This window comes from Chelonus insularis, unplaced genomic scaffold (genome assembly GCF_013357705.1).
Source record: "Chelonus insularis isolate UGA/USDA-ARS -01 unplaced genomic scaffold, ASM1335770v1 contig_34_pilon, whole genome shotgun sequence".
NCBI classification, from domain to species: Eukaryota; Metazoa; Arthropoda; class Insecta; order Hymenoptera; family Braconidae; genus Chelonus; species Chelonus insularis.
The window spans coordinates 69,173-96,075 of record NW_023276514.1 but is presented as its reverse complement, the minus strand read 5'-3'; the positions used below and the strand labels follow the sequence as shown (position 1 = coordinate 96,075).

Sequence of the window (26,903 nt, the reverse complement as noted above, 5' to 3'; positions counted from 1 at the left end):
TTTTTAGGAACCTGTTAAAATCCTTTGCAAAGGTTGTAATGTTTAACAAAACCGAGATGGATAGTTTCGTTCCCCACGCCCAGAGAGTGGGTAATTCCCGCTATTATTATTGTTATTGTTATTATTATTGTTGATAAGATTTCTTATCTCTCTAAAAAAATCTTAAGTTTTTCTTCGTCTTTTTTCGAAATGTTCCTCCGAAAGAATTTGATTTCTGTTCAGTCTTCCTTCCAACTGATTTAACCTCATCTCTAAAGCTAGAAGTCCTCCATTAGTACTCTCTTCGACACAATCGGCATATTGAGTTCTCCTTCCAGCTCTAGTTGGCCTACGACTTGGACTCACGTTCTGACACCAATGTAAAATAAGATCAGAACAACTTTAGTAAATGAATTGATAAAGAAAAAGTTTATTAAAGATCGACAGCATTTAATTGAAACGAAGAATCCGTGCGGTAAACTCAAGTCTCAGTCAATAACAAGAGATAATCAAACTCTCCCCTCGTTGCTGTAAACAATCTAATCGTCAAGCAATCGTCGTTAACTAACAAACTGTTGTTAGGCTAATAGTAATTAGATGGAGACATACAAATATTTAACAATATATTAAATGACGATGATCATTTTCAGGCACTGTCAACAATGAAATATCTTACTACAAATTAAAACGTTTACCCTGGTGTAGTCCTCTCTATTCATTGAAGATCACTAAAAAAATGCATTATTGTGGTGAATACGATAAAGACGAATATTCGAAAATTCTACAGTTAATAAATGTTCGATTGGCCGAATTGGTACTTTTTAACTTCCCAGTGGGAAGTTGTAGTAATGGGTCCGATTTTGCGAATCGCTAATTTTGACGTATCTCCACGTTTTAAGGTCCCCAGAGTTGCATACGATCGTTTTTACGTGGACGTCTGTGTGTGTGTATGTACGTATGTGCGTTAAGGATAATAAAATAGTCAATGATTATTCTTAATAATGAGAAATTGTGTTCATAACGATTGAACATTGTTAATAACAAATGATTATCGATCATGATAATATTTGAATGAAAAATTTTTTAATAGTTATAAACAATAAAAATAGAGATCTATGCAATATATTTAAATTCTTTGAACGCGTAATTTTATCTTTTGCTAAAAAAAAGTTACCAACCGTACGACATGAATGGAAACTCATTCTTTTTGTTTATAACAATTAAATCTGTTATAAACAAGGAAAATGGAGATATATGCAATATATTTAAATTCTTCCAACGCGTAATTTTTTCTTTTGCTAAAAAAAAGTTGATAATAAATAAATTCGAAAGCCTATTCTAGAATGAATCGACAGTTTTTACGTGGACGTCTGTGTGTGTATGTACGTATGTGCGTATGTTCGTATGTAAGTACGTACGTTCGGAATTATTTTTCGCCTCGATTATCTCGAGAACAAAAAATGATATCGACGTGGGACCAACTGCATTCGACGCGTAATCACGTAACTTAGAACTGATTAGATTTTCAGCAAAATCGGTAGAGCAATTTTTTTGGCAGAATCGACAAACTGGAAAAATAGTGAACTACCTAAATTTTGAAATTTATCAATTATATCATTTTTTAGACAGAATCACGAGATCTTTCGGAAAAAATGAATATTAAATGTTTGTAATAATTTTATAAAAATATGATATCAATATTTCATCGTAAAAACAAAATTTAATAAACAATGTCAGCAATGAAAAAATTTTAAACTCGTGTTAGGATTGAGAAAACAGCATCAAAGACGCTATAATAGTCAATGATAATTGTCAATAATATAGAATTGTGTTCATAACAATTGAACATTGTTACTAACAAGTGATTATTGATCATAGTAATATTTAAATTGTTATAAACAATAAAAATAGGGACCCTTTTTATATATATGAGTACTTTTAACGCATAATTTTTTCGTTTACTAAAAAAATGTGACCAACCGTATGCCATAAATGAAAACATACTTTTTCCGTGTATAACAATGAAATTCGTTGTAAATAATGAAAAAAAGGATCTATGAGGTACATTCGAATTCTTCTAACGCGCAATTTTTCTTCTACTGAAATGAAGTAACTAACCATATCAAATAAATGAAAACAGACTCATTTGGTTTTTAACAATTCCATTTGTTATGAAAAATGGAAACGGGTTCTATTTAAATTGTTTTTTTATTTTTTCCACTGGGAAGTTGGTCGTGTAGACCTTTCGGGTCGCACCCAGACCACTGCAGAGCACTGATATTTCTGCTTAGCATACACAGTATCCTAGTGCATATTGCAATGCCCTTTAATATTTGGAAAATTACATATTTGTATCTAAAATAAAAAAAAAGCGTTGCTGCAGAAAAGTTCGAACGTTCATTAAGTAACTTTGTGAGTCAAAATAAAATGATTGTTTGTGGCAAGAAAATTAGCTTAAAAAATTTATTGACAATATACTCTGAAATTATAACTTCACTTTTTTGTGATTCTTTCGTACTCATTTTTGATTATATCCGAGAATTCAATTTGTTATAAACAATTGAAAACGGGTCCTATGTAACATATTTGAGTTCTATCATATCGTCGTAGGTTTCTGAAATTGTGTTATTCGCAGAAGAAGTTGCAGGAATCGACTGGTTAAAATTAGGACTAATACTGGCACTTTTTGGTGGTTTGGTTGTGACCCGAAAAGTCTACACGACTAACTCTCCAAGGGAAAGACTGAAAAGATCTAGCTAGTTAACGATTTTTCGTTTAGTCTTCTGATTCTGCGCAATAAATAGAACGCACGTACAAACGTATAAACCCACATGTGTATATTGACGTTCACTAGAAAACTGTTGTATTTGACTCTGGAGGCCTTAAAATGCAGAAATATATCGGCTTTGTAGAATTAGACCCATTACTAAGACTTTTTACAGGAAGGTCACGGGTACAACACAATGGCCTCCATTGAAGGATGCCCTTAAATTTACAAAATCTTAACTCACATAGGATTTTTTCTTCAGATTGATCATTGTTTATGATAATAAGAAATATCGTTAAATCAAATATGATTGACTCGTATTCAATTTGTACTGTGTATAATTGTTTGTTACTACCAAATTTGTTGTAAACAATGCAAAAATAGTCCTTAATTACTAATTATAGATTAATATTAAATTAGTTGTTTATAATCATCAACGATTTTTAGCTACAAAATAATTTCAAGCAAACATCAAGCCTTTACAATTGTTCACGATTATTATTATATATTTAGTTTCTCTGACGATTTTTAGAAAATAATTTCACGTTCATTTATTATTCATTCAATTTATCCAGTCAAGAGACTAGTCATTCTCTTGCAAGTTTCCGATTTGTCCTACAATGTCTCCGCCGTCTGCTCAGAGAAAAGCATCTCCAGGATTGCCAGACACTCAATGCTACCAGAATGTCGTGAAACAGAAACTCAGTTGCCATTCTCACCCATAACGCACGTGTGACCGGTCACGTCTCTTCTCGGTTGTTCAGTTATTGTGTTTCACAACTAGTTTTTGAATTTGTTTAAAGATTTGCACGTATCTCCAAAACTCGAGGAACGGTTGTGCACTATGTTATGTAGTTAACAATCCCTAACGGTTTAAAAACACTCATTCAATCACTCTTCGCCTATTGCTGTGACAACCATGTGCATCATGCATCACTGAACTTCATTATTATCATCTTGCATTGTAAGGGCTTTATAACCTTTCACACACTCAGATAAGACACTTTAAAGGCTTTCGAACACTTATTTGAGAAGAATAGCATTGTATGCCATTTACAAACACATACACTCAAGCAATAAACACATTCAAACAAACATATGTGACCCTTATTTACGCGTTTAATTGTAAAGTAATCTAAAGTGTTTTAATCTTGTGATATCAAACGGAAGTTATGCTGTGTATTTTAGTACAAACTCGAGAAAAAAAAAAAGTAACTATCGATTGTTAGAATTATTTTTAGCTACCTAGTTCACCCTGAAATATCTTTCTGTTCAAAACTTTCAAACAGAGTATTATTTCTGTGGGATTTGATAAAATGAAATAATATACTTAAATTTAAGTGTAATTTTTTTTCATCTTCTGTCACTAGTCCAGAACACGAGTGTTCAAATTTTCTGCAGAGTTCACACAGTTGAATTTTTTATCTTGTCATCTCTGTGTTGAATTTTGTATTTTCCAGATATTTGTGCAACTACTTTTATGTTTGTTTCATTCCAAACCGATTTCGTCTTGGTACAGACGAGTTTGTGACATAGCTTTCGGCTGTTAGTTTTCATTCTCATCATGAGTTACTGTATTGCCCTCTGTAAAACCTGTAAGACTGTTCGATTCTTGTGAAGACAGCATACGCTTTTTAAAAATCACATCGACTGATGTTCAGCTCCTGTTAAGACACTGATTTTCGAAACCTGGAAATAATTTTAAAAAGCTGGAAAAGTATTAATTCACACCATTTATGATAAGAAAACTTAGTAATATGAGTATTGATACTCATTACAGATGCTGAGAATTCAAATCGACCATTCCTTGTTGTTCTTACGGATCCAGCAGCCGTAAAAAGAGTCCGAAGACGAGCAATAGAATGCAGCGGGGCATTAAAAGGACAATGTTGCAAACAACGATTTTATGTGAGTTTTTCTCAACTTGGATGGGATGATTGGATCATTGCTCCGCAAGGGTATGTATCATAAAGTATGCTTACAGTTTGTTAAAGCATTCAACTTTTAATTTAAAAAAATGTGATTATCTAATTTCTTAGTGATGGTTGTTTTTTTTTATATTTATTTATCGGACTATCCCGTTCAATATTAAAACATGTAATTCTTGATACCGAGGTTCCATATACAATATTAATAGGAAGGCAGTGTTTTCGATATAATCGTTTTTTATTTTATCTTAAAATGGATCAGCTCTTGAAACTTAAAGTGGATGAAAAAGTTTCCTCGATTTTCATATATCTTGTACAAGTGCAATCGAGTATCCTTATCTAAAAAAAAATCAAAGTGAATATTATATATTTTCGGTGTTTCATTCTTTTGAAATTTTATCAAGGTTAAAAATTGGACTAATATTCGTTTATTCCATAACGGTAGTACTATTAATAATATTACATGCCGATCATAATTTTTAAACACGCTCTGATAGGCTTGAAATCAGTGATATTGAATTGCAAAACCTTCTTAATCAAAGCTTTGCACGAGCACCATGTCAACAGGATGTTTAATCTGTAGTGCTTAGTATCCTGTGGGTATTCGACCACCTTTGAAGTAGCCTGATGTTCAGCTTTAATTTCTTTGTTGTGTCTTTTGAGGCAATTAACACCAAATAAAATTTCCAGTCTTGTCCCTCGAGCTCTATATGGAAGACAGCCAATAACTTACCGATAAGGACAGTCCTATCGGTCTTTTTTCACGTGATTGAAGTTTATTCTAACTTTCATAAGTATTTTTGTAGTTTTACAATCTGTCATATCACCTTGACAACACTTCCCTTTCACAGGGTGTGAAGAGAATCGGCGTTAATTTCGACACCATCGTAATCTAGAGCGGAAATGGAAACAAAAGTTTCTTTGAAAAATGTTTGCCAAATAAATACTTCGAATGATAAATAAAGTTAAAAAAATTCGACGGTGAGCTAATCGGGTGTAAGTCGCTGGCGAGGAAAAGCCGAATGTGCTACAAATGATAACAGTAATCTCCCCCCAATCATTTATCCATCTGAATAAATTCACTCTATTAAATAAAAATGAACACAGCTGTTGACGAAATCAAAGAGTGGAGAGACGGTTTGTTCTTTAAATAATTGAAGCTGATCTGGAAGGAAGAAGATCAGGGGTGTACTCTAATACTCTTATACTCTCTTTGATGCTATTTCTCATACTCTCTCTCATCTTTTCTCTCATACTCTCATGCATTCTCGAACACTCTCTCTCTCATTTATTCTCTTTCTCTCTCACCTATTTTTTGCATAATCAAGTGAATACAAGTGAAAATAAAAGATTGAATAAAAGTGAGTATGAGAAATCGGTAAGAAAATACGTGAAAAAAATTAAGAGAATGAATGATAGAATACATGAGAAAATGGATAAGCGAAAATACGAAAGGATAGATGAGAGAAAAAATGGGAGAAAGTGTTAAAGAATGCATGAGAGTATGAGAGAATATTTGCTACTAAACCTGTTTTACGAAAAAAAGACACTACTATGCCTTTTCCAACTGAAACTGATTTTTTGTGTTTGTGCCAGGGCATCCTCATCATCGAAGGCCTACATTTTATTTTGTGATTTCGCCAATTGAGATGTTCTGGCGGGAAAATGGCGTTCGCGCCAAAAGAAGAGAGATTTTTTCTCTCGCCTACTCTTTTGTTGTGAGAGAATAAGGAGAGAGACAAAGATATTAAAATTTTTGTTGTATTGCAGAAGGTGGATTTTGGAATTGGAATGAGCTGAATTATCTGGAGGTGAACTTCAAGGTTATGCTGCCTATAATAGTGAGTAGGTTATGGATTTGGACTTATGTATCTGAGGGAGGTTATAGGATAGGTGAAAACCATGGAGTGGTAGAAGGATCTCTCTCTATTATCTCGAGAAAGAGGTTATTGTACCACGGTACTCGGGAGGATGTTACCAGTTGAATTATCAGTGGCCTTTTAATGTAGTTAGCTGCTGTACGTGATGTTCTTCCTCGCTTACCTTTCTCAGTAATTCTTGATGCAGCTACTGGTGGAAACGAAGCGAAAGAGCAAGGTGAATAATATATGCATTAAATACAACGTGTCGTTAGACCTGGTAATCGTCAGTCAGACGTAAAAGTCAAAAGAACTTCGAGATCGAATTCCTCGTCTCGTTTTCGGAAGTAGAATCGAGTATTTTGAGATTTCTAGACCCCTACAATTTGCATGCAAACTTATGATAGAGGGGAGTGAATACCCCCAGGAGAATTGCATTCACAAGGTAAGTACGCTAATAAAGTGTTTTATTTAGATTTAATACAACAAGCGGGATTCTCCTTCCATGACCTAAGTGAGCAAGCTGTTTACACGTTATCTCGGAGAGGAAAATCTGAGTTATAATTATGAACAATGATAACGACTTATATATGATAGTCGATGAAGCCTTACGAGCGTCAGGGACGACTGGCACCCTCGGGGAATGACTCGGCCTCCAACCCGCTGTATCCGGTAGTGTAGTGGTCTCCCTAGCACCTGCTGGTGTTTCTCAAACTCGTGACAGGACAGCTCACCCACGACAACACTCCCGTTTTCGGTCTTTCTATTTTAGGTAGAGTTGAACTCGACTTAGCTTTGTCTCAAAGAGCGTGTTGTAATTTATGTACTGACTCGTTCGCGGCGTCAGGCCAACTGGTCTTGCCATTTCGCCGCGGCGTGCTTCTCGGCGTCTTGGTGGGAGCCTCCTCCAGTCTGTCATCGGAGCGCCTCTCCTTGCGAACTGTGTCTTCAAAAGTTTGTCGACCTCTGAAGGTCAAGTAGGTTGGTACATGGCCGGTAAAGGTAGTAGCTGGTAAGCGTAGGTACCCTAGAACAGAGTTAGGAGTTTTACCCACAGAGGAAAACATGAGTCTTCTGGACTCTCTGGATGGGCGGCTGATGCAGATGTCGCGACCCGCCACGAAGGAACAATGAATCTCGTCTTGTCACAACATCACCAAAATATAACCAACTTTTGTGTCCTGTAATGATTGAATTTAGAGTTCTGAGACTTCCCGATTCGAAGTCTTCCAACATTTTTCTGTACAAAATTACTTGTGCCCCCCGTTGTGCATCAGTCATCTCGTGAGGTATCCATGAAGTTCAAAATTTTCCAACATTTGAATGGTTTGATATAATTCTTTCGATACTCTGTTCTGATATTTTCAGGATTTTTTTTAATTGTTTATTAGTTATCTATCTATCTTTATTTATAGTTTATCTTTAAAAATCGATGTTTTTTAGGTACAACTTTTGTTGGCTAACCTGAACGAAGTCTGTCCTCCAGTACATCCTGTGTTCAAAATGTAAGAACTATCTCTCAATGGTTTTGGAGGACCGGCAATCCCTACGAAAAACCGTCCTCATTTCCTCTTTACATTGTTTAGCAGATAGTCGGCAACGAAACTTGTAAAAATGATAGGGTAATATCCGATAGTTAGGAACAGCTCCATAGCGACGTACTCACAGAATCACTGATTGAATTGTATCAATAGCTAACAATTTATGTTTGGTCATTATTTAGAATTAGAGCTCTAGATCAAAGACATAAATCGACTACTCCACGACTTGTACAGGACGAATGTATCAGAAAAAATACACTGCTGGGACTGGGGATCGAACCCGGACCGTCCAGTTACGCGCTGGATACTCTACTGATTATGCTATCCCAAACTTGTGTAATTTCTCCTATCAATCGTGCCTGTACTCCTCTTTAATGTGACTTCCTCACTCTACCGTCCCGATTGAGGCTTTAATTAAAGTATAACACTCATATTTTTTTCCAAGCCACTTGGTCTGGAGCCCCAAATCTGCTTATTTACCTTTATTCTTACTTTACTTAACCCATGCAAAAAGGGTACTCTGTTATGATAAGAACAAATCAACGATACCTAGTGTTTAAGTACTTTACGACAAGACCTATGCCGTAAATAACGTAAATAGTAGAGAAGTAACAATGCGTGTTAATTATAAATTAATTATCTTTACCACAAATATTTATTACTATTGAATATGTGAAATACATATTATTCATTGCAACAATTTATTCTTTTTTCAATTTTAAAAATTACTTTATAGAATTAAAATTGATTGGGTCAGATATTATTAGTTTCAAGAATCATCTGTTTCAGACGAAAAAAATTTTTGTAATATATTATTTTTGTCGATTTAAAATTTTTTCATGTTGTTAAAATTAATAAGAGTCGCGTCCATGACTTCTTAACTGAAAATTACTCCTTTTTTTTATTTTCTTTTTCCCCTTTTGTCTGCTCCGCCTTCCCTGCACTTAGCCACGGGGCCATTGTACTGGGTCCAAACTTATGGTAAAGGCGGTCTTAGGTGGGTTGGAACAGCCCGGCCTCGTAGCAAAACTGCAGAAGCCTGTCCGTCCCAATCGTCTCGAGAATGGGTGCGTCGGTTCTAAGGTTCCCTAACAGGCACTGCCTGGGTTCCCTTAGCCACGAGCATTCCCTTATCATGTGGAGATGCGTTTCCTCTTCCTCACCACACCACCGGAACGCGGATTTTTCTCCGCGTCCCAGCATCTTCATATGACGTCGAGTTAGCCAGTGCCCTGAGACGGTGCCCACGGCCACTCTTAGCCTTCTTTTATCCAGTTCGATCAGGTCCCTACTCACTTGAGTTGTGGGTTTCCTGACGAACGCTCTGGTGTGCCTCATTCCCGAGGTCTCCGCTCAAAAGCTGGTGAATTTTTTGTGCATCCACTTGTCCCCCAGCGCCGATCTCCACTGGGCCCCTGTCACCTCCGCCGCTGGCGCCAATACGGGCCAGCCTGTCAGCTTCGGTGTTGCCGCGTATACTGCAGTGACTTGGTACCTTTAGCAGCTTTAGTTTGTTGCGGCATGCCGCTTGTTTTAGTACCCTTCTGCAGTGGTCCACGAGTTTTGAACAGGTAGCCACTTGCGAAAGAGCCGTCAAGGCAGCATAGCTGTTACTGCAGATATAGATATGCTGCCCACTGCAATCTCTTCTGGTGATATGCATAGCGCATAACAGGAGTGCGTACACCTCTGCCTGGAACACGGAAGCGTCCTGGCCCAGGGTGTAGGATTCCTCCACCCGTGGTCCCCTGCACCAGATTCCGGCTCCGGCCTCTCTCCCCTTGAACTTCGAAAATTACTCTATTTACTTTTTATCTAAATTCCATTGTTTAAACAAAATTACGTCTGAAAAGAAAAATTGTATATTTTCATTTTAACCATATTTTTTCAGAAACTATGGACTTCGTTGAAAATTGATGAGAGCAAAAATATCCCAAAATCGATCAAAAATACCTCTGAATTTTTTCAGACATTAAAAATAAAATTCTTGACTCTTCAAAAAAAATGGTTTTTTCTTCAGCTTTTTAGGAAAGAAATATTTTAGGTTTAAAAAGTCTTTCTTAGCCGGCAAGTTTCCATTATCAATTTAGATTTTTCTGATAGAAACTTTGTAGTTATTACATTAGAAATATATAAATTTTAACGCAAAAACGAAATGGATTTTATTATTATTAATTGATAAAAATTTCAGATGAATTATGTGAACAATATAAAAATCTAGAAATATAAAAAACTGAAGTATTTCTCAGCTACAAAATGATACTGTCGTTGCGTACGTATCAAATTTTCTAATTAGTGTATCTGTTCTGGTTTTATTCGTTTGTTTTTGAATGTACATTTCGCACTGCAATTTATTTTATTTGACATAGTTTGCTAAAAGATTTAGTGCATTGCGTGCTATATTTCTGTGTGAATTTTTGGTAAGCGTCACATTTAATTCATGAATTGATTACTATTGAACTGTAATTGATATTATAAATACTATCAATTCACCTATTATCATTATTCTATAAAAATGTCACGTCCATCACGAATAAAAGAACGAAAACTTTCTAGCGAAGAAAACGGAGAGATTAAAACATTTCAAGATAGTGAAAATCGTGCAATTTATATTCCTTATACTGAATGTAATTTTTGTTCTGTCACAACTTGTCGGTTAGATATATTCTTGAGTATTATTATTACATCTATTTTTGATAAAATTGTTATTAATTAATCATAATGAAATACATTTCGTTTTCATGCCAAGATTCATATTATTGATTTGATATGACTAATTTAATAAGCACAAAGTTTTTATTAATAAAATCTCAATTGATAATGGAAACTTGGTGGCTGAGAAATACTTAAGAGAACGCGGAATGTCCAACTAGTCCTCATAGAAAAAAATGGCCAAATGATTTTTCAGAAAACTTTCAACTTTCAATCTTTGAGGACAATTATGGTTTTAATAAACTCATCAAAAATTATAATCGATGGAACAAATGAAAACTCATGATGATTTTTTAAGCGAATGTAAGCACCATTCACTTTTAGCTTGCATAATTTCCAAGTTAATAAAGGAAAAAGATTGCAGGGAGAAGAGGAATCCGAGATTTTGTGCACAAAAGTGTCGACTTGTCGCGTGACATGATAGACAGATAAATAGAAAGATAGATAGGAAGGTTTATTCTTCAGACAGTTGATCGACAATCTTTTCGGTGGTATATTTCAATGCCCTGCCACTAAAGTAGTTCTCGATTATCCTGAGAAGGTACGACGGTGTCCTCTTCCTCTCTAGTACTTCGATAATCGCTGACCATTTCGCGCTGTTGAAGGCGTTTTGTATGTCCAGCGTCACTATTGCGCAGAACTTTACGGCATCTTTTCTTTTGTGCAAATCCAGCCGGGCGAGGTCGACCATGGTCTGGATGGTGTATTTTCCACGCCTGAAGCCGTATTGGTTTGGGGATAAGGTGATATGTTCCTCCAAACGCTGCGCAATCAGCCTTTCCAAGAATTTTCCCGAGGTAGCCAATAAACAGATTGGTCTAAAGGACCTCGGGTCCTCTATCGGCTTATCTCCATTCCTCGGAAGCACTAGTTAATGCCGCTGGGAATTTTTTATTCTTCAGGCACTGGTTGAAGACTCCTAGCACCATTTCTAGCCATGGTTTCTAGAGGGTCTTCGGGGAAGAGGACCCTGATTTATTCCTTAGCAAAGGATTCTTCTTCAATCCGGGTATCTGTCCCAAGTCTTTCTATGACTAACTTGTAGGCCGTACCCCATGGGTCTTCATCTACCTCCTGGATTAAACGTTTTCAGCATCCCGCCTTGCTCTCCTTGATGGCTATAACGAGAGCTTTTTTCCTTACCTTGAAGACGTCCAGAAGCAATTTCCGGTCGGCACCTAGATCTCTGTGCCATTCATCTAGATTTTAGGCACAGACATCTCAGGTTGGAAATCTCCTCTGTCCACCAATATTTGGAGCGTTTCCCTGACATCCCGCGTCCTGCGCGTGGTATCGACGCATCACTGGCTTCTGACAGTACGGCCTGAAGGGTGTTAATATCAGGACCCATACTGTCGTCTCCCTGTGGGATGTCATTTTTAGTGATATTGTTGAAAAACGCCTCGAGCTTCTCCGCATTCAGCTTCCTCCGGTTCCAACCTGGACGAGATGGCTTCTTCTCGGCCTCTTCTCGATGGTTGGCCTCTCTGAAGTACACTGAGATATATTTGTGGTCGCTCAGTGTGACCTCGTCGAGAACCTCCCACATTGCTAGCCTTCCCGCCATTCGATCTGTGACGAAGGTGATGTCCACGATCAAAGTACCGTGGGCGCCCTCCCGCTTAAAGGTACAGGCAGTGCTAGTGTTGAGCGTCGTCAGACCGCATCTTGCGGCTATTTTCGCCACCAGGCGTCCCCTCTTGTTTTGTCTGGGGCACCTCCACTCCGGTGATTTTGCGTTGAAGTCTCCGGCCAGAAGTATTTCACCCTTTAGACCTATAAGGTGATGTTCTAAGTCCGCTAGTTCTGACTTGAAGACTTCGAGGGTTCTACTGGGAAAGAAGTAGCAGCTTAGATACGTGCAGTCATTTACTTCCACTGTGACGAAATTTTTGCACGGTGTGTTTGTTCTCCTGATGTTGGCTTCCTCTCTCAGAATGCCAATGGCTGCCCATCCGGTCGTGTCTTCGTACCAGTTACCGGTCGTAGGCAGGCGATAGTGCTCGCTGACGATGACGACCGGTAACTGGTACGAAGACACGTAAGAACTTCTCATGCTAAAACCCTAAACTCTCGCCAAGTGCACAAATTATTTTGTTCAAATTTTAGTCTCTTAAGCTGAGAAACAGTTATCATACTAGTCCTTACAAAGTATTTGTTATATTCAAACTAATTTGCAATCTCGTTCTGACCAAACCGACGGAATCGGAAACGCTAACGATGCATTATTGTTCCGGTTTTCAAGAAATCCCCGTTCTCATTGTGGCTTTTTCGTCGACCAGAGTCACGACGGCCCGCGTACTTAGCAACTCGAGTATTTTATAACGCCAATTCAATTGACGACGTCTAACCGAGCAGTTCGGCATATTACAACCGTTTTCCCTGCAAATAAAAATGAATTCTATCATCGTTTTCACTCTTGTTAAAGTAATCACTTTTCATATATAACTCATAGGATTAAGAGTTGAGACTCAAGTGTTCCTCCCTCCATTGGTGTTATTTTGAAAAGAATTAATTTTTATCAAATGAATAAACTTCAACTATTGACAAGCCGTTGGAGTTATAATTTATGTCGTTTGGAGTATTCCTGACGCCCTCCAGTCATCATCGACGACTCACCTGTTTCATTCCCTAATCACCGTTTGGCTACTATCTAGGATAATTGTTATCGTCAAAAAGGTAAGGTGCATCAATTTTCTCGATTCTCGGAAAAAATCATTCTGCGGGAAAGGTTGGGAAGGATGGAGCCCTTCTCACGATCCCAAAATTAAAAAATAAAAGAAGTCCTCTTCTTTATCTAAAGCTAATGTTCTTCCGCACCTCCGGGACAGTTAGAACGTAACTGCCCCCCCCCTCTCGTGTATCTTCTCTTTCGATGAATTTACAGATGTATTGAAACGCTGTAAAATTAATTAGAAATAAATAGTAACGTTATAATCACCATTCGAAACATTTTTATTTATCGTTATGAGTGATTTATCGTGTCTTTTACAGACATATGTATTAACTTCCCAGTGGGAAGTTATAGTAATGGGTCCGATTTTGCGAATCGCTAATTTTGACGTATCTCCACGTTTTAAGGTCCCCAGAGTCGAATACGACCGTTTTCCAGTGGACATCTGTGTGTGTGTATGTGCGTATGTGCGTTCGGAATTATTTTTCGCCTCGATTATCTTGAGAACAAAAAATGATATCGACGTAGAACCAACTGCATTCGACACGTCATTGCGCAACTTAGAACTGATGAGGTTTTCAACAAAATCGGTCCAGTAATTTTTTATGCAGAATCAACAAACTGAAAAAAATAGTAAACCACCTGAATTTTGAAATTTATCAATTATATCATTTTTTAGACAGAATCACGAGATCTTTTGGAAAAAATGAATATTAAATGTTTGTAATAATTGTATAAAAATATGATATCAATATTTCATCGTAAAAACAAAATCAGCAATAAAAGAATTTTAAACTCGTGTCAGGATTGAGAAAACAGTATTACAGACGCTGTAATAGTCAATAATAATCGTTAATAATATGGAATTGTGCCCATAGAAATTGATCATTGTTACTAACAAATGATTAATGATCATTGTAATATTAAAATAAAAAGTTTTATATTGTTATAAACAGTAAAAATAGGGGTCCATGCTTCATATATGAGTACTTATAACGCATATTTTTTTCTTTTACTAAAAAATATTACCAACCGTATCCAATAAATGAAAACATACTCCATTCGTTTATAACAATGAAATTTGTCATAAATAATAAAAAAAAGAATCTATGGGGTATATTTGAATTCTTCGAATACACAATTTTTGCTGTTACTGAAATGAAGTAACTTACCATATTAAATAAATAAAAACACACTTATTTCGTTTATAACAATTCCATTCGTTATAAAGAATGGAAACGGGTTCTATTCAAATTGTTTTTTTATTTTTTCCACTGGGAAGTTGGTCGTGTGGACCTTTCGGGTCGCACCCAGAACACTGCAGAGCACTGATATTCATAAAAATATTTTACTGATTTTATGGATGAAGAATTTCTAAATTTATGTGTGAATAAAATCGTTTCGAAAGAATTTTATTGTATGAATCTACATATCTATCTGTAATGTAACATCATTGAGATTGTAAAAGAGAGAGTAAAAATAATTCCTTAATCTCTAGGACGATAATAAGGATAAAAATTTTAGTAGCTCATGTCCAGTTAAGCTGAGGCAGCAAGGAGGAAAAGTCTCATGGTGAAACAGAAACCTTGAACAAGCTTGCAGGGAAACCAAGAGACTCTTCAACAGGGCCAAGAAGCTGAAGACAGATTAGGTATGAACTAAATACGAATCTTCTTAGAGGAAATTGAGGTCTATGCTCAAATCAGTGAAGAGGCAAGTCTGAAGAAGCTTTTGCGAGATACTGGAGGCTCTACCTGAGGCAACCAGGATCCGCAAGCTGCCTACTCCTGACAGGAATGTGGCGCTCCGAGGCCTAAAATCTCCTGAAGCAGAGATAGTTGACGATCATCAGGGCATACTGGAGCTCCTCATTAGAACGCACTTTCCGGGATCGACCCTAGTGCAAGGAACCACAAGTGAGGCTGATACGACGGGTGGGCTCGTAAGGGCCAACTGGGAAACCGCCAGGCGAGTGGTGACCTACGATAGAGTAAAATGTGCAGTCGGTAACTTTGATCGCTTCAAAAGTCCGAGCGAAGACGGAGTTCATCTGGTTCTGTTGCAAGTGGGCGTGGAGCGACTATTGCGCTGACTGGTACATATTTACGAATCTTGTCTTGCCATGGGCTACATACTTAAGGCCATAGACAAAGGCCAACAGGCCGATGAGCCTAACTTCCTTTGTCTTGGAGACACTGAAGCGACTCATAAACTAAAAATTCCGATACACATTAATATGTGAGACACAGAAAAAAAATTCCGTTTTTATTGCTTCAACCAATTTGATCGTTTTAAACAAAAAAAGTAGGTTTTTATGCATTCAATGAGGTTTGTAACTTTATTACAGTAAAGGAGAAAATTACGCGTTAGAAGAATTCAAATATATAGCATAGAGTCAGTTTGTCATGATTTGTAGCAAATCGAATTGTTATAAACAATTTGAATGATTAAAACGTAGCCTATAACTTTCTTAACAGCCTCCTTTACGTGCCTGCAATGTTTAGTTACAATCGGATGAGTTATTTGGAAGATTAGCGCTGACGGACAAATAGAAGCCGAAAATGTATGTATCGTAAATAAACATCAATTGTAAATAAAAACTTTCATCCATAATTGTTTCTTGTTAAAATTTTTTGGACAATGCTTCAAGCATTCTCCATTTACTACAGACTAATTTCTGCATGCTCCATGGAGCATATTGAAAGTAAGTATATAATATAATATAGGATCATCGGATTCATTCTAGATTTCAGCACAAATATATTTATCGACCATTTTTGGAGTTGTTATTTTATATTTCTCAGCTAAAATTATCAACATATGCATATGAGGTAATGCACGTTTTTCAAATTCAATTACGTGTACAGGAGCTAAAACTTTTCTGAAATGACGTTCTTTAACAATCACATCAATTGATGCATTTTTTTTTTCATGTTAAATACACGTGTCACTACATGTGGCCTATCTGCAGCAAATGCAGCAATGCAAATAATCACAAACAATGACATCTATAATGGTAACAGTAGCAATGTTTATTCAGGTAATTCTACACAACAAAGCCCCAATACGGCTAGAGGCAAATTGCATGTTAATTTACCAATCGTTATGAATACTGTTACGTGAAACATTTCTTCAAGTTTCACTAAAACAAGAAATATTTCCGAATATTATCTTACAAGAAAACCTCGCGAGGTGTTTACCGTCGATTTAGCTGAGGTTTTTATATAATAATCTATGTAAAAATACCTTTATTTACATTTATTTACATATTTATAAAACTTACGAATATAAATTCTTTTTTTCATTAAAAATAACAAAAAATCTATAACTAAAAAACCATTAATTATTTTTTAATGAGACCAACTTTGATCAAAAAAGCATAAAAAATTACGAGATACGGGTCTTTGCAATCGTTAAAATAACATCAAAATTGATGCTAAAAAACTTTTTTTTTCTCGAGAAAATCCATAACAAAATCTATAACTCAAAAACTAAAGATTATTTTATGATTATTTCATGATGGCTAGTTCTCTCTAGTAGCCAGTTCTGATGTTAGAATTTTTGTCAGACTTACGTACGTCTGTTTCCGTTCTGCAACGGAAGATTTGACTGCAGCTTCCCATTTTCCTCCCATATGTGGTGCAGCTGGTGGATTAAACCTCCACTCAGTTCCATCCTTTGTAAATACAGCTGCGAGTTGACTGGCCTGTTGAGTCCCCTGCTTAAAGAGTTGTCTGATGAGCGTGTCTGCGCCTTGGAATGTGGTGCCACAATCACTGTGGAGAGTTCTGCAGACACCTCGACGTCCAGTGAACCGTCTGAACGCTACAATGAATGAGTCTGCTGAATAATCTGCTACAATCTCTAAATGCAGTGCAGATGTAACGAAACACACAAAAATGCATATCCAACCCTTAGATGTTTTGGCGCCTCTGCCTTTCCAAGTCTTTAGCGTGATGAGACCAGCGTAATCCACACCACAGACGGCAATTGGTTGGGCTGGAGTGATTCTTGACAACGGCAATTGACCCATTAACTGCTTCGCTCGTTCGCCACGTAAACGAGCACATTTCATACAATGATAAATATAGGATCGTACTGAGAGTCGTCCACCGATGATCCAGTATGATGATCGTATGAGGTTCAGAGTTGCCTGCGTCCCACCGTGCAATGTTCTTTCATGAGCGTCTGCAATGATTAGTCTGGAAAGATGAGTTTTCTGTGGTAGGATTGCAGGATGCTTTGCTTCTTGGTCCAAGCTAGCATTTGCTAACCTCCCTCCAACACGTATGACTCCTTGAGTGTCAATAAATGCTGTCAATCGTGCGAGGGGGTGTGAGACGGGCAGTGAATTTGAGTTGATCTGCTTGATTTCCTGTGAGAAGTACGATTCTTGAGTTGCCTTTATCCAAAAAATCCTTGCTCTCTCTAAATCTCGTCACGTGAGAGGAAAGGTAAGAGATGACTAAGGTACTCGTCTAAGGAGTTGGCTGAACCTGAAGCAAATTGCAGTCACTCTGAGCAATTTGATTAGACGAGAATGTCTGTATATCATATCCCAATGATAATCATGGTGAATTGTCTGAGTATTTTACGTGATCACTGGTCGCTCTTCTTGCTGAGCTTTTGAATCGTACACTGATGATTGAGTTGGCCATGATGATTCGTCTGCTGTTAACCACTGGGGACCTGTCCACCACAGGGGGTGCTTCCGAAGCTGGGATATGCTGATACCTCGAGAAGCACAATCCGCGCGATTTTGTTTGCCAGGTACAAACCTCCAAACGCTGATTGGAGTGAGATCTTGAATTGCTGACACTCTATTTCTTACAAACTCCTTCCTTCCATAAGTGATTAGTCTGGCAAGCAGCAATGCTGCGGTGAGTTCTAGTCTAGGAATAGACATCTTCTTCAATGGAGCAACCTTAGACTTTGAGCAGACTATAGTTGAACAAGTTCCATGATCTGGATGAGTAGCCCGTATATAAACAATTGCTGCCATAGCTAGTTGTGAGGCGTCTGAAAAGCCATGAAGTTCCACGGTAGATTTCTGAGTGATCTTTAACCATCGTGGAATTGAGAGGTCTGAAACGTGTGAGAGTTCTGATCTGAAGCTGGTCCACTTGGTGAGAATGTGATCTGGGGCTTGGTCATCCCATGACAGGTTATCTAGCCAGATTTCTTGTAGCAACATCTTTGCTCTGACAATGAAAGATGCTAGAAATCCAAGTGGATCGTAGAGTTGTGCTGTTTCTGATAAAATTATTCTCTTTGTGAGCTTGGACTTCTCACGAGGAGGTTTTGAGTTGAACTTTAATGAGTCGTTCGCTGGAATCCACGAGAGCCTAAGTAATTTTGTTTTGCAGCTCTCAAATGAGTGGATCTGCTCTTCTGATGAGTTGTCTGTGATTGACTGAAGGAATTGGATTGAGTTGCTGTGCCATTTCGCCAACGGGAAGCCACCTGCCATGCAGAGTTGTCTGATTTGAGTTGAGATGTCTATCAGTTGACTCACTGTGTCAGCACCTCCAAAAATATCGTCCACATATCTTCCTTTTAATAGTGGATCAACAGCTAGAGGGAATTTTTGACCCTCATCCTTTACTAGCTGGATCATTGTGCGAACAGCCAGAAACGGAGCTGATCTTGGCCTGGGCCATACCCTCTCTTCCGTAAGGATGCTGTTCGGGGAGTGTGAATCATTGTGTGGTGCTTTTGATTGCACACACTGCACCGCTTGTCAGACTGGCACACCTGGATCGAGTGGTGGCCTAAACAATTGAAGCACAACCGTGCTGAGAGGACCAGGTTGTATCGCTCCAGTTGAGAGAGAGCTGCAAATGATTGGCAGTCTACGAGGTAATGATCTCGACTGTTGCACTGGTTACATGGGTAATCAGCCTGTCTTTTTTGAGCCCCATGCCTGGAGGCTCGAGTCGTCTGCGATTAAGTTGTCTGCTGGCGAGTGGACTGTTGTTGTAATCTGGACTTCTTCGTGATCACTGGAGTAGGCCATCGTTTTGCCTGACGAGCTGCATTTTGAGCTGAGTCCATCGCACGTGCCCTGGTTGAGATGAAGTTGAGTAGACTGTTGAGTGTAGTTGGAGACCGTGACCTGCTCCGTTCTAACTCCCAGAATTCTCGCAGATGTTGATCGAGTTCACTAGCCACCAAATAGATCAAAAAGTAGTCGGCTGAGTCGACTAGAATATTGAGTGCCCTAAGTGCATCCAAGTTCTGCTTTACAATGCCTACTAAGTTGTCTAACTGTTCAGCTGACTTAGATGCAGGTGTTGGAATGCTAAACAGATGTTTTATGTGAGAGAATATGAGCTGTTCAGGGTTATCATACCTTCCTTTCAGTTGCTTCCAAGCTGGCTCATACCCATCATCATTCATGATGGCATGCCTGATAAGTTGCGATGGTGGGCCTGGCAGGTTAGCCTTCAGGTAATGGAGCTTGGAAACTGGTCGTAGATCTTGACGATCATGTACCAGAGACGTGAACATATCACGAAACTGGGTCCATTCTGAGGAGTCGCCTGAGAACGTTGGAAGGGTTATTTCCGGGACAGTTGCATGCTGAGTTGACGATCTGTACTCGTCTTGTGACTTCTGAATGTCCTTTTACACTCGAACCTTCTAGAGTTGTTCAATATGCATCCAAGCCGTTCTCATCCGGCTCGAAGGACCAAATGTTCTGACTTCGAGTCGGCCGGAAGAGAAAACTAAAACTTAGTGTTTTCTATAACAATTAAACTAGTACAATAGAAAACACGAATCACTAAGGTTCATTAAGTTGTCCGTAATTCAACTATTTCTACACTTGTGAATTGTCTGCTGGTCAATGTTTCACCAAAAAAGTCTCAAAACAGTGAATAGCAACATTCACGTTATACACCAGGGTTGTTCGGGTGTGCGATGTATACGTAAATGTCCGTGAGGCACTATGGCGTCGACGCCAGTTCAGCTTCGCGCCCAAAGACACTACAACTGACTGTACTGGACCACTAGCACTGATAAGATTGATTATGAAGGTTCAATTATGTTCACGAGAGTTGTCTGAGTCTGGTTGACCGTATTTGTAACTACAAAGGGTGAGCTGACTGCAAAAATCTGCGATTCGACTGCAAAAAGTTATACAGAGGTGACCGCGTGATTTGCCTTGAGCTAACTGACGTTACAAGTGCTCGAGCGCGTCCTTGTTGGCGTCACTAGGGCCGTAGAGTTGCCTTCTGGGCCATGAGGGAACTACTTCCCGATGATTGGTCCAGTGAGTTGACTGACGCACCGGTGGACAAGTCCGGCATTAACAATTTTCGAATATTCTGAGACTTGCTGACTTGGGGCCCTCTAAGTCAGAACACCTACCAAAACTGCCATCTTTGGATGTCAGTAACAATTCGAGCGATGTACACGTATGAGATGACTCTGCAAATAATAAAAAAATTTTTATATAATTAATTAAAAGAATTTTAAAACAACACAAATATTCGAAATCGATAAAGTGTCATCAATATAATTGAGTCATTTTTTTTTGATTCTAGTAGAAAACGTCAAAAAATACTTTTTCGAATTCTCTTCTAATATTTAGAAAAGTTATTGTGTAGATAAAAATTTACGATAATAGATAGAATTGGAGAGTTAAGTGGATAATTCATTGATTAAGTCTACCGTAGAACTCTCATAGGTTTTGGTAGACTAAACTCTTATGGTTTTAAACAGGTGGGAGGGTATAGAGTAGGTTATCCGATTCATAGTATTTAAGCGGGTAGAGTGACCTCTTATGGTTTTTAGTGGAGTATGGTCAATGTCCTCAGCGGGGGGACATCCGCTGGTTTGTTACCTGTAATAATCTATAAATGAGGTCATTTTAGAAAATTTTTTTTTTAAATGAAATATACTGTGAACTAAAAATGTATTTTCATTTAACGGTCTATGACACTTGAAAAGTAGAAAGGAAAAAGAAAAGAGCACCGTTTGTCTAGGAGTGTTTATTGTGAGATGTTTTTCTAAAAAGCATCAGTATAATTTCAAACATATAGGAATTAAATTTAAGAATCTATCAGTTGAATATTATTCTTAAATCTAAAATGTCTTTTATAAATATTGAAAAGTTGTCGAAAACTGATCAGTATTATGAGTTATACATCGAAAAGAGACTGAAATTAAATCCATCTTCACTAGAAAGAAAAGAACAAACTGTACCACAGATATACACAGAATTAAAAACATTAAAACCAGGAATCATTGCTGGTGGATTCGCATCATATTTATTGGGGTATACTAATAAATATACGGATATTGATTACTGGATTATTCATCATGAATGTTTTTTGGTGTACACAAACACATAAATCTTTTCGTACAGTGAAATACGTATCTCATCATTATTATACGGCTGATGTGTATGAATCTCATTATGAGAAATAGATTTATTTTAAATAATCTTTCTGTTGATTTTTAACGTCGATGCTTCCATGGTATTGTACACGAAAAACTGAATTTAAATTTCAATTCTCAATTTAGCACGAAACCAAGACTTTCTAGAAACTAAGCTTTGTGATAAGTTAGTTGTTTCACTGCTCTTCTCTTCTAAGATGGTGCTTGTTTGACTGTTTCTGTTATAATTAGTAGTTTTAATATTAGCAAAATATCTCAATACGCTACTCCTAGCGCCATCTATGTAAATGTTATGTAAACTTGCCTAAAGAAATAAATTAGTCTGTTTCGTTGATTCAAAGCTAACACGTCGTTTTATTATAGTTTCCTTCAGACTGTGTAGATTTGCACATGGTTGTGGAATATTGTAGCTTCTCTCATTAAAGTCTTTATCATATACAATGACTATTATATTCTTATTAAATGTAACCTTATAATGGTTACTTCAAATCGATTATTGATTGATTTTTCGTCTTGATCTACGACTCGTATTTGTAAATTATGGATTTGTCTTACCGTGACTGGAAGATAAATGACATTTGATGGTGACTCAATAATCTTAGATCTTGGTGGGACTGATGGAAAAAATGCATGAATTGTATGAGCGAATTGATTATTTTTGTATGCTGCACTTATGATATTACACTCTACACATATTGCATTAACACTCAATATTGATGTTAAGTGTACTTTTTTTAACTCCTAATGTAAGATTTAATTTTGGATTTGTCACAGTTAGAAATGTATAAATATCTTTAAGGTCATAAGTACCAGTTAAAATTATAATTGTACGCCATTCGTCTTCTATTCGATATCAAAATTGATTGTTTTCTCCATATATGTTTGATATTGAATTAAATGTGAGAAAATTAACAAGCCCAAGAACACAGTTTTTTGTAGGTAATAATTAAATTGGAGGAAAATATAAAACCTCCAATAATGATAATTTTCCAGTAAGTGTTAATATCAAAGAATCACCTACAATATTCACTGTATTACACTTAAAATAATTCATAAGTACCCAAGGTGGTTTTCAAATCACCAGAACTATCAAAGCATACAGCTTTTTCACCCGTTTTTTTATATGCAGCCCACTGATTTTGTTTTTCTAAACAATTACAAATTGATTCAAATTGACCGAGTACTAGATAATACAGTTCATTTATACGTTTAAAGTTCATCGTATACAATTTTCTCTTTAACTAAAAAAATTATTTTTATTACCGTATTTATATATCGTCCCTTCAACTCTCTCTTTTATACATAAACCAATGGATTATAAGGAACATAATTATTGATGAAATGGAATGGTTGAAAAAAATTAATAAGAAAATGATGATGTTCTAAGATAACGTGAAAGTAGAAAATAAAAACAACCGTTAATGTTTCCGAATTGATAAGAGAAAGAAACAAAAATTTTCAAATAAAAGGACAATTATGATGTAAAAATCACCATAAAAGGTTGTTTTTTTGAGAAGAAAAATCACTCACAAACGAACAATTATTTTATAACTTATATTCAACATATACGAAAAAATATATTATATGCAACAATGGATCTATCTGCATTCAACAACGTGGCCAAATAGGATATAGCAACAAAGAAGTTAAAAGAAGTTGATTTATCAAAAAGCTATAAAGTGTCTGCTGTAAACATAATCTCAACTAAGTTCGGAAACGCTGCAGTTGCAACTTTCGATCATAAATTGATATTTTTTTTCCTAAAAGAACTGTTGATATATTGATGGCAAACAATAAACAACAATTAAATGATCTTCAAAGGGCATGTGAAGGAGAACATTTATTCATGGAATATTATGGAGATGAATATAATTCATTTGAATTTTTCTACAAGTATGTTCGTATCATATAAATACCCAGTAAGTATTTTTATTTCATTTTATATTTATATCAAAACCTCTTTTCAAAATGACTTATGTTACTTTTTTTTGTTTCAGTTCACAACAGAAGAATATAATCATCAATTCGTTTATATTTTGAACTTATGAGGAATTATTATTTATTAATCGATGTGTAATATGAACTTTATATTTTGTCTTCTAAATAAACTTCAAACAACTATATCTATGACTTTTTTATTCTTTTAAATAATATATCTGTAAGGAATTGATATAAAAAAAAAATAACAATTTTTTTGATTTTATTTTTAAGATTATTAACATTACACAAAAACAATCTTTTTTAAATTGGAAAACTTCTATTAAATCTTCATAGAAATGTTCAACACATCGTTCAAATTCAATCATTGATGGATGATGTTTCCAAGAGAATGGTAGTCAATCCCGGATATAATCAATTCCGTTGTTTGCATTCTTTAATACTGTTCGAAAACCCAGTTCTTAAATGTCTTCAGTTTCCATTTGGGCTATACTACCCAAGTTTTATTCTATAAGAGATAAAAAGTTTTGTTTTGATGTTAAATTCATCAATATTTGATAAGAAATCATCGATTTCTTTATAATAAGAATTATCATATCCATCTTCCATAGTCAATACGAACGAACATGGTAGCAAATCTTGATGTCCTCTTATCCTTTGGTAATAGAATATGATATCCAATATCATAATGACTTGAACTTAATTTACTATTCTCAACATCTGTACATGCCATTTCCTTACAATAAAAAACTTTACTTTACTCACTTTACTTATTGAAATTTTGAAAGTATTATTTCAACATGAAAAATTCAATTAATTTCTACATAATTTTTTAATTAATTCTGTTGAGAATTAATTAATTCTCAATTTGAATTTGCCAGCTGACAGGAACTTCGGCGGCCATCTTGGGACTGGGTCGATAACCAATCGACCTAATAATCAATAATTCTTTATCTAGTCACTCATTTGACTACTTTTGAGTGTCCCTTTTGACTAATGAAGTTCCTGTCGCCATTCTTTCACTGTTCCCGTTCACGTGTACACGCCATTCTTATTCATTCTTAACAAATCTTATAATTGTGAGTCAATCATCAGTACTAGTGCTATTGTAAATCATCAAAAAATTCAGGCTTTACGCTAAATCTATAATCAAGTAATATTTCACGATAATTCATTGTAAATTCAAGACATTTCATAAAATTCATTTTGCATTGCATTGATAGGCTAACGCCACGTGCACAATCATATTCTTGCTCAACTTGAGAAGCGTGCTGAGCTCGTGTGGGAGGTCAATAATACTGAACACACCAAGTTGAGTATTTTTTAGACATTCAATTCACATTCAGTAATTAAAACTAGACATTCAGTGATTTTGAGCGACATTCAGTCTTCCTAGTGAACAACTCAAGTTCGTCAGTGTATTCAGTGTACCTGTTAGTGCTGAAAATAAAGATATTTTATTTTTGTTATAAAACCTGACTTCCGTTTGCTCTGTTCCGGCACAATCATCCCTATCCTTAAACGGTTAGGTTAATTCACAAGTTGAGATTTTCTCATCAAATTCAATATTGTTTGTTCATAGATTAAATTATAGGTGAGGTAAGGTTTTATTCATTTTTAATAAATGATAAACATAAATTTGATAGCTTACATATTGTAAGACTTAAAGTTTATTAAAAAAAAAAAATCAAATCATTATACATCATTTATTACATTTCATTACATAGTTATACTTATAAAATCCATACTTTCTTCATTAGGATCAACTTCCATTCATTGATCATTGAAAAACGGACTAGTCTCATAGATATATCTCATTCTTTCATTTAAAAGCGATCTGGGATGCTCCTTGAAGTAAACACGACCTGTACCTTCACTTTCATGATTTTCTATCTCTCTATCACTAAGAACATTAAATAATGTTAATGGATCAACGTTGAGATGTTTTATCATATAATCCAAAACAGAGTTAGCTTTCGTTGTTTTTTTTAAGTATTCGCTTAATTATCTTTGAAGCAGCATATGCAACAACTTCATGAGCAGCCGGAACAAAATTAATTAAACTTCTCACATCAGAGTCAGGTTCTGGAGAAAATTCACTTATTCCTCGCCCACGAAGAGTTATATTATCTTTATTTTTAAAAAAGACTGAACAACAATTAACTTCAGTCTTTTTCACATAGAAAACGAACGTTAGTCTCTTCTTCTTGTAGTATAATGCACGTAATTTAGTAATGTAACATTCCTTCAAATTACAAGCTTTACACCATTTAAATATCCACAGAGTCATTCTTTCGTTATCATAGCGAGAGTGTATATTTTCTTCTAAGAGTATATTAGGATATTCATCAATAAATAATTGGAGTGTAACAGTACCGCGTAGAATACATTCTATCCATGAGCACGGAATACCTTATATCGCTTGTCATCACTACGTTCAACATTCCACTCCATGGGTAATTTTTAAGCAGCATAAGCCACAGCAGTATGAATAGATATCTTTTTCTTTGTTAAACTCATTTGTACATTTGCTCATGGCCAATTCAGCGAATTTATCACAAGACTCATCTATGCTCATGTACAAAATTTGCTGATTCTTCATAATACCACTCAATACACATACCTCTAAAATTTTTTCTTTTTTGAGTGATTAATTTTCCCCAATGCGTGTAGTAGCAATCTTCAGACCTGCAGACTGTACATGTAACTTTTGTTGCTTCACCCCAAACAGAAGCTGGATTCATTTTGAAGGATAGTATAGAACTTCTTCACAACTTATAAGATAATTCTACGAGACTTATGTCTAAAACTAGACTGATGGTTTTTTAGGCATGTATCAGGCAATAAATTCACCTAAACAAACGCTACTCTTTTTTATTTTTCCTTCCACTTTTCTCAGGTAACAAATCAGCAGATGTCCCCCCGCTGAGGGCACTGACCATACTCCACTAAAAACCATAAGAGGTCACTCCACCCGCTTAAATACTATGAATCGGATAACCTACTCTATACCCTCCCACCTGTTTAAAACCATAAGAGTTTAGTCTACCAAAACCTATGAGAGTTCTACGGTAGACTTAATCAATGAATTATCCACTTAAC

At 36.3% G+C, this 26,903-nt stretch overlaps 1 protein-coding gene across 1 annotated transcript in view; it reads left to right on the top strand.

Annotated features, from left to right (window-relative positions):
• Actbeta (Activin-beta) overlaps positions 1 to 26,903 on the top strand; it is a 217,021-nt gene that overhangs the window by 175,240 nt on the left and 14,878 nt on the right. The window contains exon 4 of the mRNA XM_035082687.1: positions 4,527 to 4,704. Coding sequence (XP_034938578.1) covers positions 4,527 to 4,704 — 178 coding nt within the window. The remainder of the gene's footprint in view (positions 1 to 4,526; positions 4,705 to 26,903) is intronic.